Below are 18532 nucleotides of genomic sequence, written 5' to 3' on the forward strand. Positions count from 1 at the left end.
TTAAATTTATTTACAATAAATAAAAATTTAGTATGATGCTTTTGTAGCAATAAAAAAATTTATATAAAAAATGTGAAAGTTATATATCAGTTGAAAAAATCTACTTTTTAGTAATGATATATTTTAAAAAATTTTTTCTATATTCAATAATTTACATATTATGTGTATCTGTAAGTTAATAATAAATTGATAATATAAAAAAATAATTTAGTCTTATAAAATCAGTTCAAATAACTTTACTTCTAATGAAAAGATTATAGAAAAAAGAAATGCAAAAAGATCAATAGAAGAAATAAGTAATTTTAAATATGATAATGAAGTAATGGATGATTTATCTTCACATGACAGACAAAAAAGAAATATAAAAATAAAACCAAGAAAGCATAATTGGACTTTACCAATACACTTTGGTATCAATTTTCCTTTAGATCGTTATCTGATAAAAAGAGTACTAAAAATTGTTGAAGCATCAACATGTATAAGATTTAATTGTGTGTATAAATTGAGTACTTCTCCATTTGGTATTCAATTTATTTCTTCAAATGATTGTTATTGTCCGATAGGAAGAATGTTTGAAAAAGGTTGGCAAAATATACATATTGGAAAGGAATGTAAAACTACTACAGGAATATTACGTCTAATATTGCGTGCACTAGGAGTAATTTATGAACATAATCGGATCGATCGAAATTTTTATGTAAAAGTACATCCAGAAAATATGCATTTAACTGATTTAACAAATTTTAAAAAATCAAGAACTACTCCAATTAACAATTTTTATTTACCTTATGAATATGGATCTTTAATGCATTTTGGAATGTATGATTATAGTAAAAATGGAGGTAAAACAATATCTCTAAAAGATCGTCTTTATGAAAGTACCGTAGGACAACAGGAAGAACTTACTTTTAATGATATCAAAACATTAAATTTGCATTATTGTTCTAATATATGTAAAAATAAAATAATATGTAAAAATCATGGATATCAAGATCCTAATCATTGTGATAGATGTAAATGTCCTAATTCATTTGAAGGTTTTCAATGTGAACGTTACAAAACATTTCGTGGATGTGGTACGATTGTATGGACGGTTCGTAAACAACCTACATTTTTTAAATTTTATGGAAAAAAAAATTGTATTTATCATTTAAAAACAAATAGATTAAAAAAAATTAAAATTGTTATTTTAAAAGTTAAAACGCAATCTTCATATTCTTTAACATGTTCAGGATATAATACACTTGAAGTAAAATATTGGAAGGACAAAACTGTAGTGGGTGCAAGATTTTGTCAACAAAGATTTCCTAAATATATTATATCACATAATAATTATGTCATTTTACAATATAATAGTTGTTATGAGTCTAGCTATGTTCATTTGTATTTTAAAGAGGCATTCTAAACAAAGTGAAACATTACAAATTTGAATTGTAAGTAAGTTGTTTTTTGTTTACAAAAATTTTAAAATATATGATAATATTTAAAATTTTAATACTAAAAATTTAAAACATAAATTTAATACTAAGTTATTAATTAAATTTTCATAAATTAAACTAAGAACATATATATTTTTAAAAAAATGTCAAAAATCTATTTTGTATAGTAAAAGTTCTATAAGTTATTTATCATGCACTTGAATAAAAAAATTTCAAAACCATATCGTTAATCTTGATAGTGATTTAATTATTGTCTGCATTATGTACTTGTAATATATTTCAAATTTTTTTCAAATTTATTTTGGATTTATTTTAAATATGTTAGCATATAATAATAATATTAAATTTTAAAGAAAAAAAACAAAAAGTTTTCAATATAAATTATTTTTTACAAAAAGATTAATATTTTTTTTCAAAATTAAGTTAGTTACAAACAGTTTCTGAGAAAAATATGAAAACAATTTTAAAGTTTTAAATAATAAAAATTTAAACAATAAAATTATTTATACATCAATATTTAAAATTTTTTTATTTATATTTCATTATTATAAAATTTGTTTTAAGTAATACACTTTATTAAATATATATTTTTAACACTAAAAATATAGTATAAAATAAATAATTCTTCAAACAAAGCAGTATCAAAATTTGAATATATTAAACATTTTTTTGTTTATAATTATATTAAAATTTTGAATTTTATTTTTAATGTATATAAAATATTTTAATATTTAACGTAAAATATCTGTTATTAAAAAATTAAAGTTTTTTTTAGTATCAAAAAAAATAAAAAATTTAAAATGTATTTACAATAAAAAAATTTATATAAAAACAATGAAAAAGATACATTAGTTGAAAAAATCATTTTTTTTTTGTTATGACAAATTTAAAAAAATTTTTTCTATATTCAATAATTTACATATTATGTGTATCTGTAAGTTAATAATAAATTGATAATATAAAATATTAATTAAGTCTTATATAATCAGTTCAACTAACTTTAGATCCAATGAAAAGATTATAGAAAAAAGAAATATAAAAATAAAACCAAGCAAACGTCAATGGACTTTACCAATAAACTTTGGTATTCACACTCGTTTAGATCGTTATCTGATAAAAAGAATACTAAAAATTGTTGAAGTATCAACATGTATAAGATTTAATAGTGTGTATAAATTGCGTTCTTCTACATATGGTATTCATTTTATTTCTTCAAATGATTGTTATAGTCCATTAGGAAGAATGTTTGAAAAAGGTTGGCAAAATATACATATTGGAAAGGAATGTAAAACTACTACAGGAATATTACGTCTAATATTGCGTGCACTAGGAGTAATTTATGAACATAATCGGATCGATCGAAATTTTTATGTAAAAGTACATCCAGAAAATATGCATTTAACTGATTTAACAAATTTTAAAAAATCAAGAACTACTCCAATTAACAATTTTTATTTACCTTATGAATATGGATCTTTAATGCATTTTGGAATGTATGATTATAGTAAAAATGGAGGTAAAACAATATCTCTAAAGGATCGTCTTTATGAAAATACCGTAGGACAACAGGAAGAACTTACTTTTAATGATATAAAAACATTAAATTTGCATTATTGTTCTAATATATGTAAAAATAAAATAATATGTAAAAATCATGGATATCAAGATCCTAATCATTGTGATAGATGTAAATGTCCTAATTCATTTGAAGGTTTTCAATGTGAACGTTACAAAACATTTCGTGGATGTGGTACGATTGTATGGACGGTTCGTAAACAACCTACATTTTTTAANTACAAAAAGTTAAACACAACTTTAAAAAAGAAGTTATTAACATGAAATTTTTAAATATGATAAAAAAGATTTAGCATCTAAAAAACTAAAAATGTAAAAAATTATACTCTTTTATGAATCTTTAAATAAATTTCTAAATTTAAAGTATTTTTTATTTATATTTTACGACTCTCATATTTATCTTAAATTACTACACTTTAATGGATATTTAAATAAAAACAATTAAATCATAAAGTTAATATTTGATCAAACGAATCAATATGATTATTTTAATATACTTAAACATTGCTATAATTAAAAAATGTTGAAGATTACATTTTAATTTGATACTATATAAATTAAAAATGTTTAAAAAAATTAAAATTCTATTTAGTTTTTGTTAAAAATAATTTTTAAAAGAACAAATAATAAAATATAATTAAAAATTTAGCATAAAATTTTTGTAGAAATAAAAAAATTTATATAAAATCAGTCAAAATCATGCATTTTTTGAAAAAGTCCATTTTCTAAAAATGATTAATATAAAAATTGTATTTTTATATTCGATATTTTATATACTATATATATTTGTAAGTTAATGACAAATTAATAATATAAAATATAAATTTAGCCTTATATAATTAGTTCAACTAACTTTACTTCTAATGAAAAAATTATAGAAAAAAGAAATGTAAAAAGATCAATAGAAGAAATAAATAATTTTAAATATGATAATGAAATAATAGATAATTTATCAATAAATAATAGAAAAAAAAGAAGTATAAAAATAAAAATGGGAAAATATAGATGGACTACATTAATAGATTTTTATGTTTATTTTCCTTTAAATACATATCAGATAAAAAAAGTTTTAAAGATTATAGAAACTGCAACATGTTTAAGATTTAAAGAAGCAAAAAGCATACATAGTTGTACGTCAGGTTTTCGATTTTTTGCTTCAAGTTTTTATGATAGTCACTTAGGAAAACAAACTGCAAACAATTGGCAAAAAATAGAAATTGTAAAAGAATATTTTAATGAAGGAAAAATTTTACGAATGATATTACGTGCATTAGGAGTAATTTATGAACATTGTCGAGTTGATAGAAATTATTATGTAAAAATATTTGAAGAAAATATTCCATCATTTGCTAAAAAATATTTTCAAATATACAATAAACATGAATTTACTCATGGTTTTATTCCTTATGAATATGGATCTTTAATGCATTTTGGAATGTATAACTATAGTAAAAATGGTGGTAAAACATTAATTTCAAAAGATCGTTTATATGAAAATACTATAGGACAAACTGATATGTTGACTTTTAACGATGTAAGAACTTTAAATTTGAATTTTTGTTCTGAAGTATGTAAAAATCCAATTATATGCCATAATTTTGGATATCAGAATCCAAACAATTGTAATCAATGTATATGTATTGAAGGATATGGAGGTGTTACATGTGAAAGATATATAAAAACAAAACCACATTGTACAAGGAGTGAGTTATTAGTAACAAATACACCTTTATTTTGGAATATAACTGGAAGGAAACATTGTATATATCATGTAAGAACAAGTAACTTTCACAAAATTAAAATTATTCTTTTAAAAGTTAGAATAGATTTTTCATATCCAACAACGTGTTCAATTGGTAATACACTTGAAATAAAATTTTTGAGAGACAAAGCTTTAGCAGGTGCAAGGTTTTGCCACCAGAAGTTTCCTAAATTTATTAAATCACAAAATAATTATGTTATTATACAATATAACAGTTATAATCCTAAAAGTTATGTTCACATGTATTTAAAAAGCTCACATTAAACACAAGTAGATCTTATTAATTTGAAAAAAAAATAAATAAACTTTTTAGCCACAAAAGTTATTAAGAAAAACTATTTAAAAATTTTTGAAGGAAAAAATTAACAAATTTATAGTACTTTGTATTTTTTTTAGTTAAATTTTTAAACGTTAAAATAAACGTTAATTTATTTTTAAAATAATAGAATAAAATTTTCTTATTGAACAAAAATATTTTGATACATTAAACTATAAAAAAAAGAAAATATTTCTTTCTAACACTTAATTTTTTTTAAAATTTACTTTTTTTGTTCTTAAAACATAAAAAAATATTATTTTAGCTTTTTGGAAACATTTTACAAATCCTTTTTTCGATTACGGTGGTAGAATTAAATATAAAAACATATAGAAAAATAATATAAAATTATATACTGTATATATATATATATTTATATATATATATATATTCATAAGAATATTAATATGTACAAAAATTAATAACTTTTTTTTTAACTTTATCATTATTGATAATAAAAATTTAAGTATTTTATGTAGTTAGTTTCTAGTTGTTTGTTCATAACTTTTGTCTGTTTAAAATGTCTTATGTTTATAATTATAATTTATAAATAAATTATTGAAAATTTTTTTAAAAAGAATAAAAATAGTAAAAAGTGATAACTAATACAATAGTAAAAATTTAAATTCGAAGCTTATAAATTTCAAATCAAAATTTCATAGTTTTTTTGTTACATTTGAGAAAAAAGTTTTTCAATAACTAATTATTTATTTTCTTTATTTTTTGATTACAATATAATTGCCAAAATATTTCAAATTATACTAGAATAAGTGAGTTAAGCAAGAATTATCATATTTATAAAAAAATTAAAAATAAGTAAGCTTAAAATCGTATTATAAATTATATAAATTTATAATAATATGACCACTAATTGAAAAAAAAATTTTACAAAGTTGGTTTTTTTATTATAAATTTTTTTGTGCAATAAATATTATCTGTTTTTTTTTATTCTATCCATATTTAAAGAAGGCAAAATTAGCGAAACTAATATGAAAATTAGTTTTACTTAATATAACATCAAAATATATGTTTTGGAAAAACATTTGATTTTTAAAAATTGGTTTTTTGACATGAGTTTCAAAAAGTAAAGTACTTTTGTACTAATACTAATATATTTTTTTAAATATAACTATAAATAAGTAGTTTTCAATAAAAAAAAAATAAAGGATATCCAAATACAACATACGGAAAACTAAAAATAATAATATTTTTTATAAGCTTATATGTAAATTTTTTTTTCATTTTATAGATATTATATTTTTATATGAATACAATAATTTATTCTAACAGTTATTTTCACCATTTAAAATTTTACATCAAATTAACATCTATTAAAAGAAATCACTATTAAAATTTAAATATATAAACATTATATTATTTTAAAATATATATTATTATAATATTTAAATAAAATTATTTGTTGTTAAATAATTGAATTTTATTTAGAATCCAAAATAACAGAAATTTAAAAATGTGTTTACAATAAAAAAGGAGTATATATAAAATCAGTTAAAATCATGCAATTATTGAAAAAAGTCCTTTACTAAACATGATTAATTTAAAAAAATTATTTCTATATTTAGTAATTTACATATTATATATATTTGTAAGTTAATGATAATTTTATAACATAAAAAAAATTAGCCTTATATAATTTATTCAACTAATTTTAGTTCAAATGATGAGTATATAAAAAAAAGAAATATAAAAAGATCAATAGAAGAAACAAATAATTTTAAATATGATATTAGAAATATTGATGAGATATCTACAAATAATAGAAAAAAAAGAGATATGACAATTATACAATATAAATGGACTTCACCAATATTTTACTATGTGAATTATCGTTTAAATTTTAATACTGTAAAAAAAGCATTAAATCTTCTTGAAGAATACACATGCTTAAAATTTTCAAATCCAAAAAACTTATTTCAAATTCCAACAGGCATCCGTTTTCTTCCGTCAAACAAATGTTCAGCCTCTTTAGGAAAAATTGTTGATAAAGGCTGGCTAATGATATATGTTGGAAAAGAATGTGAAAATACTTTGGGAATAATACGTTTAATAATACGTTCATTAGGAATAATATATGAACATTGTCGGATGGATAGAAATTTTTTTATTAAAGTATATGAAAAAAATATTGCTCAAAGTAGCAAAGAAGATTTTCAAATATTTAAAGAAACCTATATTAAACAAATATTTTTACCATATGAATATGGATCTTTAATGCATTTTGGAATGTATACTGGAAGTAAAAATAAAATGATAACATTAACACCAAAAGATATCCATTATAAACATACCGTAGGACAACAAGATTTTCTTACTTTTAATAATGTAAAAGCATTAAATATGCATTATTGTTCCAAAATATGTAAAAAAAGTATCCGATGTTACAATTTTGGATATCAAAATCCTAATAATTGTGATAAATGTATATGTATTGAAGGTTTTGATGGTATTTATTGTGAAAGTTATGCAAAATCAGCAGCATGGTGTGGGCCAAAAGAACTGTATGCAAAGGATAGACCTATATATTTCAGAATACAAGGAAAAAAAAAATGTTTTTATCATATATTATCAACTAGAAATAGACAAATTGAAATTGTAATTTTAAAAATGAGAATGGAACCTACACATACGCAAACGTGCTCAATTCATAGATCATTAGAAATAAAATTTTGGTTGGATAAATCTGTAGCAGGTGCGAGATTTTGCTTCCAAAAGTATTCTAAAATTATAAAATCACAGTCTAATCATGTTATTTTATATTATAGAAGTAATGATCATAGAAGTTATGTTTATCTCTATTTTAAAGAAGCGTCTCAAATAAACATACATAGAGAATAGTAATAAAAATTCAAATTTTTATTCACAAAAATTTTAAATAAAAAACAGTTTAAAACAATGCTTAAATAAATTAAATTATAATACCAACTTGTTTATTTTTATTTTAATAAATTATTGCAAAGTATATATAAAATAGACATATTCTAAAAAAAATTATGTTTTATGTACAGATAAAAAATTTTCATTAAATGTGTTATTTTTTAATATTAAAATAATAGTAATAAAATTTATACCAAAGTTATAGAAATTAGAAAATAATAAAAAGAGTAAAGTATTTTTTAAAAATATTAATATTTTTTTCAAAATAAAACTATTAACAAGTGGTTCTCGATAAAAAAAATAGAAAATATTCAAATGTAACATACTAAAAGTATAAAAATAATATTTTTATAATTAAATATGTAGATTTTGTATTTTTATAACATAGTTATCATATTTGTCATAAATACTGTATTTTTTTTCTAACAGATAACTTCAAAACCAAACATTTGTATAATATTAATATTTTTTCAAACGAATTACTTTTTAAATTTTAAAATATAAAAACATTAATTTATTTTAAACATAGTTTAAACTTGTAATTTTAGTTTTAAATTATATATTGCAATAATATTTTAATTAAAATTTTTATTGGTTAAAAATAAATTTTTTTTAGAATCCAAAATAATAGAACTTTTAAAATTTGTTTGCAATAAAAAGGTGTATATATAAAATCAGTTAAAATCATACATTAATTAAAAAAGTTCATTTTCTAAACATGATATATTTAAAAAAGTTATTTCTTTATTTAGTATTTTATGTACTATATATAATTGTAAGTTTATGATAAATTGATAAAATAAAATATTTATTTAGTTTTTATAATTACTTCAGCCAATTTTAGTCCAAATGAAAAAATTATAGAAAAAAGAAATGTAAAAAGATCAATATAAGAAATAAATAATTTTAAATATGATATTAGAAATATTGATGATTTATTAATAAATAATAGAAAAAAAAGAGACATAATAATATTACAATTTAAATGGACTTCGTCTATTTACTACCAAATCGATTACACATTGAATTTTAGGTTAATAAAAAAAAGCAATAAATTTTTTAGATAAATTAACATGTTTTAATTTTGTGCATGTAACCTCTTTAAAAAATCAATTTTCAGGTATCAAATTTGTTAGTTCTTCCAAATGTTTTGTTCACTTAAGAAACAATTTGAAATAAGTTGGCAAGAATTAATTATTGAAAACGAATGTCTATGTTTGGGAGGAATAACACATATGATTTTACGTACATTAGGAATTATATATCAACATTGGTGGATTAATAGAGATACATTTAAAAAATTATTTCCTGAAAATATTGCTGTAGAATATATGGAAGATTTTCAAATATTACCAAAATCTAAAATTATACATTTATCTTTACCTTATGAATATGGTTCTGTAATGCATTTTGGAATGCAAACTGGTAGTACAAATAGAGGTTGTACATTGATGTCTAAGGATCATCTTTATGAAAATACCGTAGGACAACAGGAAGTACTTACTTTTAATGATATCAAAACATTAAATTTCTATTATTGTTCCAATATATGTAAATATACATTAATATGTAAAAATAATGGATATCAAGATCCTAATGATTGTGGTTAGTGTATATGTATTGATGGATTCGCAAGTACGACTTGTGGATATATGGCAAAAAGAGTTATAATATGTGGGCAAAAAAAAATGATAGCTAGAGATAAACCAACATATCACAAAATAACTGGAAATAAGTATTGTGTTTATCATTTAAAATCAATAAATAGAAAAAAAATTCAACTTGTAATTTTAAAAATAAACATGGAACCTAAGTTTTTTTTAAAATGTCAAATGAATAGGTCATTTGAAGTAAAATATTGGAAAGATAAATCTCTAACAGGTGCAAGATTTTGTCACCAGAAGTTCCCTAAAATTATTATATCACATAATAATTATATTATTTTACATTATAGAAGTAATGATCCTAGAAACTATGTTTTTTTTTATTATAAAGAGATACCTTAATTGAATAAAAATATAGTATACCAGTAATATATTAAATATCTAATTACAAAAAAATTTCAAGAAAAACATTTTTAAACTATGCAAAAAAAATTTAAATTTTAATACAATTTGCTTTTTAATTTTTAATTTAATTTTTACAAAATAAAGTAAAAGTTAATTTATTTTAATAAATTTTTATATTAATAATTAACATTTAGTATATAACTATATTGAAAAAAAAACTATTTAAACCCATTCTTTATATATAATGATATTAATAAAGTTAAAAATACACTTAGAAAAATGATATTATTGGAAATATCAACAATATAAAAATATACCTAACTTTTTTTAAATAATTTTATGAATAATTTTAATTGTACTTGATGATTATTTTTAGTTTTTTTTATTTATTTTTGTCTATTTTAAATTGATTATTTTATGTTTTATAATATTTTTTTAATTATTGAAAAAATGTTTAAAATCAATTTGAAGATTTGAAAATAATAAAACGTAATATAAAATAAAATAAAACATTATAATAAATATATATAAAAAATTTTCATTACCATAAGTCGATTTCTGACATAAATCTAAAAATTAAAAGTTTTTGTAAAACCATTAGTATCTTTTTGCCAAAAAAAAACTATTGACAAATAGATTTTCAAAAAAAAAATGAAGACAATAAAGTGTAGAATAAAAAAATTTTAATAAATAATATTTATTTATATTTATATATTGATTTTTTAAAATTTAATAAGTTTTTATGTTTATTTTTCACGTTTTTCATATTTGTCTTAAAATATTTTATTTTTTTAATAGATAGTTTAAACGTCATAAATTATTATATTATGTTAATGTTTTTTCAAACAAATTTTTATTTAAAATTTAACAAATTTAAACACTGGTTTTTGTTTAATAATATAAAAAATTTTACACATATTATTATTATATATAAATTGTTATAATATTTTAATTTATTCATCCATTGTTAAAAAGGTAAACTTTTATTAAGTATCGAAAATATTAAACTTTTTAATATATTTACAATGAATAAAATTTTAGTATGATGTTATAGTAGCAATAAAAATTTTATATAAAAAATGTGAAAGTCATCTATCAGTTGAAAAAATCTACTTTTTAGTAATGATATATTTTAAAAAATTTTTTCTATGTCCAATTATTTACATATTATGTGTATCTGTAAGTTTATGATAAATTGATAATATAATATATTTATTTAGTCTTTTATAATCAGTTTAACTAACTTTATTTCTAATGAAAAGATTATAGAAAAAATAAATATAAAAAGATCAGTAGAAGAAATAAATAGTTTTAACTATGATAATGAAATAATTGATGATATATCTTCACATGACAGACAAAAAAGAAATATAAAAATAAAACCAAGCAAACATAAATGGACTTTACCAATACACTTTTGTATCACTTATCCTTTAAATCATTGGGTGATAAAAAGAATACTAAAAGATGTTGAAATATCAACATGTATAAGATTTAATAATGTCTATTCCTTACGTTCTTCTAACCAGGGTATTCAGTTTATTTCTTCAAATGATTGTTATAGTCCGATAGGAAGAATATTTGAAAAAAGTTGGCAAAATATTAGTATTGGAAAAAAATGTAATACTACTACAGGAATATTACGTCTAATATTACGTACATTAGGAGTAATTTATGAACACAACCGGATTGATCGAGATTTTTATGTAAAAATAAATCAAGAAAATATACATTTAACTAATATAACAAATTTTAAAATATCAAAAAGTACTGCAATTAATAATTTTCATTTACCTTATGATTATGGATCTTTAATGCATTTTGGAATGTTTGATTATAGTAAAAATGGAGGCAAAACAATATCTCTTAAGGATCATCTTTATGAAAATACCGTAGGACAACAGGAAGTACTTACTTTCAATGATATCAAAACATTAAATATGTATTATTGTTCCAATATATGTAAATTTAAAATAATGTGTAAAAATCATGGATATCAAGATCCTAATAATTGTTATCAATGTATATGTATTGATGGGTTTATAGGTACTAGATGTCAACATTACCAACCAATTCGTGGATGTGGTTCAAGTTTATGGCGGGTTCGTAAACAACCTACATTTTTTAAATTTTATGGAAAACAAAATTGTATTTACCATTTAAAGACAAATAGATTAAGAAAAATTAAAATAACTATTTTAAAAATTAAAATGGAACCTTCATATTCTTTAAAGTGTTCAGAAAAAAATTCGCTGGAAATAAAATATTGGAAAGATAAAAGTGTAGTGGGTGCAAGATTTTGTCACCAAGGATTTCCTAAAATTATAAAATCACATAATAATTATGTCATTATACATTATAATAGTTTAAATGATGATAGCTATGTTCAAATGTATTTTAAAGAGACATTCTAAACAAAATGTAACATTACAAATTTGAATTGTAAGTGAATTATTTTTTTGTTTACTAAATTTTGCAAAAAAAACAATTTTAAAATATATGATGATAAAAATTAACAAACATAAATTTAATACTAATTTATTAATTAAATTTTTACAAAGTAAATTAAAAATTTATATATTTTTAAAAAAAATTCAAAAATCTATTTTGTATAGTAAAAGTTCCATAATATTTTTATCATGCACTTGAATAAAAAAATTTTAAAATTATATTATTAACCTTGATAGCGATTTAATTATTGTTTATATAATGTACTTATAGTATATTTCCAATTTTTTCCAATTTATTTATTTTTATTTTAAATTTGTTATTTAATAATTATGATACTATAATATTTTATATAAAAAGTAAAAAGTATTTTATATAAAGTAATTTTACAAAAATGTTAAAATTTTTTTTCAAAATTTAAGTATTTACAAACTGTTTCTGAGAAAATAATAAAAAAAATTTTAAAGTTTAAAATAATGGAAATTTAAACAATAAAATTTTTTATACATCAATATTTAATTTTTTTTATTTATATTTCATTATTGTAAAATTTTTTTAAGTAATACACTTTGTTAAATATATATTTTAACACTAAATTTGTGTATAAAATAAATATTTCCTCAAACAAAGCATTATCAAAATTTGAATATATTAAAATTTTTAATTTTATTTTTTATGTATATAAAATACATTGATATTCAACCTAATATTTTTGTTGTTAATAAATTAATGTTTTGTTTAACATCTAAAAAAATATAAAAATTTAAAAATGTATTTACAACTAGAAAAATTTATATAAAAATCGTAAAAGTTATACATTTGTTGCAAAAATCATTTTTTTTTTTGGTAATGACAAATTTGAAAAATTTTTTTCTATATTCATTAATTTACATATTATGTGTATCTGTAAGTTAATAATAAATTTATAAAATAAAAAGATAATTTAGCCTTATATAATCTGTTCAACTAACTTTACTTCTAATGAAAAGATTATAGAAAAAAGAAATGCAAAAAGATCAATAGAAGATATAAATGATTTTAAATATGATAATGAAATAATGGATAATTTATTTTCACATGACAGACAAAAAAGAAATATAAAAATAAAACCAAGAAAATTTAAATGGACTTTACCAATATACTTTACTGTCGCTATTCCATTAGATCGTTGGATAATAAAAAGTAAACTAAAAACTATTGAAATATCAACATGTATAAGATTCCGTTATGTTCATTATTCACGTTCTTCCACATATGGTATTCAGTTTATTTCTTCTAATGATTGTTATAGTCCATTAGGAAGAATATTTGAAATAGGTTGGCAAAATATAGGTATTGGAAAAAAATGTAATCCTACTACAGGAATGTTACGTTTAGTATTACGTACATTAGGAGTAATTTATGAACATAATCGAATTGATCGAGATTTTTATGTAAGAATAAATCAAAAAAATATGAAAGTAACTGATGAAGCATATTTTAAAATATCAAAAGATACTGCAATTAACAATTTTTATTTACCTTATGAATATGGATCTTTAATGCATTTTGGAATGTTTGATTATAGTAAAAATGGAAATAAAACAATATCTCTAAAAGATCATCTTTATGAAAATACCGTTGGGCAAGAAGAAGAACTTACTTTCAATGATATCAAAACATTAAATATGTATTATTGTTCCAATATATGTAACTTTAAAATAATATGTAAAAATCATGGATATCAAGATCCTAATAATTGTTATCAATGTATATGTATTGATGGGTTTATAGGTACTAGATGTCAACATTACCAACCAATTCGTGGATGTGGTACAAGTTTATGGCATGTTCGTAAACAACCTACATTTTTAAAGTTTGAGGGAAAAAAAAATTGTATTTACCATTTGAAAGCAAGAAGATTTAAAAAAATTAAAATCACTATTTTAAAAATTAAAATGAAACCTTCATATTCTTTAACATGTTCAAGATATAATTCACTTGAAGTAAAATATTGGAAAGACAAAAGTGTAATGGGTGCAAGATTTTGTCATCAAAGATTTTCTAAAATTATAAAATCACATGATAATTATGCTATTATACATTATAATAGTTTTTGTGATTATAGCTATGTTCAAATGTATTTTAAAGAGACTTTCTAAACAAAATGTAACATTACAAATTTGAATTGTAAGTGAATTATTTTTTTGTTTACAAAATTTTGCAAAAATATCAATTTTAAAATATATGATGATAAAAATTTACAAACAGAAATTCAATACTAATTTATTAATTTAATTTTTATAAATTAAAGTAAATATTTATATTTTTTTTAAAAAAAATATTAGGAATCTATTTTTATAACAAATGTTCTATAAGTTATTTATTATGCACTTAAATAAATAAATTATAAAATCATATTGTTTATCTTGATAATCATATTATTATTGTTTACATAATGTACTTGCGGTATATTTCCAATTTTTTCCAATTTATTTGTTTTTATTTTAAATATGTTATTTAATAATCATCATACTATAATATTTTTTATAAATAGTAAAAAGTATTTTATATAAAGTAATTTTACAAAAATGCTAATATTTTTTTTTAAAATTAATGTGTTTACAAACTGTTTCTGAGAAAATAATAAAAAAAGTTTTAAAGTTTGAAATATTAGAAATTTAATTAATAATATTTTTTACACTTCTATATTTAAATTTTTTTAATATATATTTTATGATTATCAAATTTATTTTAAGTTACATACTTTGTTAAATATATATTTTAACACTAAATTTGTGTATAAAATAAATATTTCCTCAAACAAAGTATTATCAAAATTTGAATATATTAAAATTTTTTTTTTAATTGATATTAAAATTTTAAATTTTATTTTTTATGTATATAAAATACATTGATATTCAACCTAATATTTTTATCGTTAAAAAATTAAAGTTTTGTTTAACATCTAAAAAAATATAAAAAGTTAAAAATGTATTTACAATAAGAAAAATTTATATAAAAAATGTGAAAGTCATATATCAGTTGAAAAAATCTACTTTTTAGTAATGATATATTTTTTCCTATATTCAGTAATTAACATATTATGCGTATTTGTGAGTTGATGATAAATTGATAATATAAAATATTAATTTAGTCTTATATAATTAGTTCAACTAACTTTAGTTCTAATGAAAAGATTATTGAAAAAAGAAATGAAAAAAGTTCAATAGAAAAAAATATTATTAAAAATATGATAATGGAAAAATAGATATTTTATCAAAAAATATTAGTTAAAAAAGAGACATGTCTGTTTTTCAATATAAATGGATTTTACCAATATTTTACTATGTGAATTATCGTTTAAATTTTAATACTGTAAAAAAAGCATTAAATCTTCTTGAAGAATACACATGCTTAAAATTTTCAAATCCAAAAAACTTATTTTAAATTCCAACAAGCATCCGATTTCTTCGGTCAATTAAATGTTTAGCCTCTTTAGGAAAAATTGTTGATAAAGGCAGGCTAATGATATATGTTGGAAAAGAATGTGAAAATACTTTGGGAATAATACGTTCATTAGGAATAATATATGAACATTGTAGGATAAATAGAAATTTTTTTATTAAAGTATATGAAGAAAATATTGCTCAAAGTAACAAAGAAGATTTTCAAATATTTTTACCTTATGAATANAAAATTTTAAAGTTTAAAATATTCGAAATTTAAACAATAAAATTTTTTTATACATCAATATTTAATTTTTTTTATTTATATTTCATTATTGTAAAATTTTTTTAAGTAACATACTTTATTAAATATATATTTTTAACACTAAATATGTGTATAAAATAAATATTTCTTCAAACAAAGTAATATCAAAATTTGAATGTATTAAACATTTTTTTGTTTAAAATGATAATAAAATTTTATTTTAATGTATATAAAATATTTTAATATTTAACCTAAAATATCAGTTGTTAAAAAATTAAAGTTATATTTAATATCTAAAATAATAAAAAATTTAAAAATTATTTACAATAAGAAAAATTTATATAAAAAATATGAAAATTATATATCAGTTGAAAAAATCTACTTTTTAGTAATGATATATTTTAAAAAATTTTTTCTATGTCCAGTAATTTATATATTATGTGTATCTGTAAGTTAAGGATAAATTAATAATATAAAATATAAATTTAGCCTTATATAATCAGTTCTACTAACTTTACTTCTAATGAAAAAATTATAGAAAATAGAAATGTAAAAAGATCAATAGAAGAAATAAATAATTTTAAATATGGTAATGAAATAATGGATAATTTATCAACAAATAAAAGAAAAAAAAGAGACATAATAAAATCACTATATAAATGGACTTCACCAATAATTTATAATATTGACTTTAAATTACATTCCGCAGTGATTATAAATGCAATAAATGCAATTAATAAATTTACATGTTTAAAAATAAAATATCGACAATTTCTTTATCGTTCTCAAACTGGAATAAATTTTATTGAGTCAAATAAATGTTTTGCTCATTTAGGAAAAATTGTTGATAAAGATTGGCAAAATATATATATTGGAAAAGAATGTAATACGGTTGGAGGAGTATTACGTTTAATATTACGTACATTAGGAGTAATTTATGAACATAATCGAGTTGATAGAAATCTTTTTATTAAAGTATATAAACAAAATATTGCTGAAGCTGATAAACAATATTTTCATAAATATTTAGGTCCTGAAATTGAACATTTATGTTTCTCGTATGATTATGGATCTTTAATGCATTTTGGAATGTTTTATTATAGTAAAAATGGAGGTAGAACATTAACTCCAAGAGATCATTTTTATGAAAATACCGTAGGGCAAGAAGATTTTTTTAATTTTAATGATGCAAAAAATGTAAATTTGTATTATTGTATAGCAAAATGTAGGGAACGAATTATATGTAAAAATTTTGGATATCAAGATCCTAAAAATTGTAAAAAATGTATTTGTATTCAAGGGTATGAAGGTGATACATGTAAAAAATATACAAAATCATTAGAAATGTGTGGATCAGAAATAATGATAGCTAAAGATAAACCTGAATATTACAGAATAACTGGAAAAAAGTATTGTATTTATCATTTAAAATCAAGAAGTAAAAAAAAAATACAACTTGTAATTTTAAAAATAAGTATGGAACCTAAGCATTATTTAATATGTCCAATAAATAGGTCATTTGAAGTAAAATATTGGATGGATAAATCTGTATCAGGTGCAAGATTTTGCTACCAGAAGTTCCCTAAAGTTATTAAATCACACGATAATTATATAATTTTACAATACAAAAGCATTGATCCTAGAAGCTATGTTTACTTCTATTATAAAGAGATTCCTTAAATAAAAATAGCTAAAGCATTATCAAAATAGAATAAAAATTTTCTGATTAAAAATTTTAAGCATAACAAATTGAAACTATATTATTATAAAAATATTCAAGAAATAATTTTATATTTATTTAATTATTATTTTTTATTCAAATTTTACAAAGTAAGTAAAAATTGATACATTAAAAAAAATAATACCAGTTAATGTTAGCATCTAATAAACAAATATTTAGTAAAAATTATCAAAAATTAATTCTGTTTATAGATATTTCCATAAATAATTAAACGTGCATTAACATAAATAACTTTTTTTTTAATAATTTTATTAATCTTGAAATATTATAATAATTTTTTTTGTTGATTTTCAATGTGTTACTTTATAATAGTAATATTTTTTTTTAATTTTCAAAGAAAGTAATTAAATTAATTTTTAATTTTTCAAAAAAACGCAAATTGATAAATAAACAATGTGATTCAACATCAAAATACATAGTTAACAAAAAACTTTGATTAACAAAAATTAGATTTTTAAATGAATCTTAAAACATAAAGTAATTATACAAAAAGTTAAACACAACTTTAAAAAAGAAGTTATTAACATGAAATTTTTAAATATGATAAAAAAGATTTAGCATCTAAAAAACTAAAAATGTAAAAAATTATACTCTTTTATGAATCTTTAAATAAATTTCTAAATTTAAAGTATTTTTTATTTATATTTTACGACT

At 19.1% G+C, this 18532-nt stretch overlaps 8 protein-coding genes across 8 annotated transcripts; all 8 read left to right on the forward strand.

The window, feature by feature from the left end:
* Window positions 1–113: 113 nt before the first annotated feature.
* On the forward strand, window positions 114–1405 carry SRAE_2000290000 (Astacin-like metalloendopeptidase; the record flags this gene model as incomplete). Its single annotated transcript, XM_024654023.1, has 2 exons — window positions 114–170; window positions 212–1405. 2 exons carry the CDS (start codon window positions 114–116, stop codon window positions 1403–1405), a joined length of 1251 nt encoding a protein of 416 aa, XP_024507442.1.
* A 911-nt stretch (window positions 1406–2316) lies between these two features.
* On the forward strand, window positions 2317–3278 carry SRAE_2000290010 (Astacin-like metalloendopeptidase; the record flags this gene model as incomplete). The annotated part of the gene is made up of 2 exons (XM_024654024.1): window positions 2317–2373; window positions 2415–3278. The coding sequence occupies 2 exons, from the start codon at window positions 2317–2319 to the stop codon at window positions 3276–3278; spliced, it is 921 nt and encodes a 306-aa protein (XP_024510877.1).
* A 467-nt stretch (window positions 3279–3745) lies between these two features.
* Window positions 3746–5040, forward strand: SRAE_2000290100 (Astacin-like metalloendopeptidase; the record flags this gene model as incomplete). Its single annotated transcript, XM_024654025.1, has 2 exons — window positions 3746–3802; window positions 3844–5040. The coding sequence occupies 2 exons, from the start codon at window positions 3746–3748 to the stop codon at window positions 5038–5040; spliced, it is 1254 nt and encodes a 417-aa protein (XP_024507443.1).
* A 1601-nt stretch (window positions 5041–6641) lies between these two features.
* On the forward strand, window positions 6642–7948 carry SRAE_2000290110 (Astacin-like metalloendopeptidase; the record flags this gene model as incomplete). Its single annotated transcript, XM_024654026.1, has 2 exons — window positions 6642–6698; window positions 6737–7948. The coding sequence occupies 2 exons, from the start codon at window positions 6642–6644 to the stop codon at window positions 7946–7948; spliced, it is 1269 nt and encodes a 422-aa protein (XP_024510878.1).
* Window positions 7949–9132: 1184 nt separating this feature from the next.
* Window positions 9133–9597, forward strand: SRAE_2000290200 (Astacin-like metalloendopeptidase; the record flags this gene model as incomplete). The annotated part of the gene is made up of 1 exon (XM_024654027.1): window positions 9133–9597. The coding sequence occupies one exon, from the start codon at window positions 9133–9135 to the stop codon at window positions 9595–9597; it is 465 nt and encodes a 154-aa protein (XP_024507444.1).
* A 1521-nt stretch (window positions 9598–11118) lies between these two features.
* On the forward strand, window positions 11119–12410 carry SRAE_2000290300 (Astacin-like metalloendopeptidase; the record flags this gene model as incomplete). The annotated part of the gene is made up of 2 exons (XM_024654031.1): window positions 11119–11175; window positions 11217–12410. 2 exons carry the CDS (start codon window positions 11119–11121, stop codon window positions 12408–12410), a joined length of 1251 nt encoding a protein of 416 aa, XP_024507445.1.
* Window positions 12411–13293: 883 nt separating this feature from the next.
* SRAE_2000290400 (Astacin-like metalloendopeptidase) lies at window positions 13294–14585 on the forward strand (the record flags this gene model as incomplete). The annotated part of the gene is made up of 2 exons (XM_024654032.1): window positions 13294–13350; window positions 13392–14585. 2 exons carry the CDS (start codon window positions 13294–13296, stop codon window positions 14583–14585), a joined length of 1251 nt encoding a protein of 416 aa, XP_024507446.1.
* A 1943-nt stretch (window positions 14586–16528) lies between these two features.
* On the forward strand, window positions 16529–17817 carry SRAE_2000290500 (Astacin-like metalloendopeptidase; the record flags this gene model as incomplete). Its single annotated transcript, XM_024654033.1, has 2 exons — window positions 16529–16585; window positions 16627–17817. 2 exons carry the CDS (start codon window positions 16529–16531, stop codon window positions 17815–17817), a joined length of 1248 nt encoding a protein of 415 aa, XP_024507447.1.
* Window positions 17818–18532: the final 715 nt, after the last annotated feature.

Source organism: Strongyloides ratti (assembly GCF_001040885.1).
Source record: "Strongyloides ratti genome assembly S_ratti_ED321, chromosome : 2".
Taxonomy (NCBI): domain Eukaryota; kingdom Metazoa; phylum Nematoda; class Chromadorea; order Rhabditida; family Strongyloididae; genus Strongyloides; species Strongyloides ratti.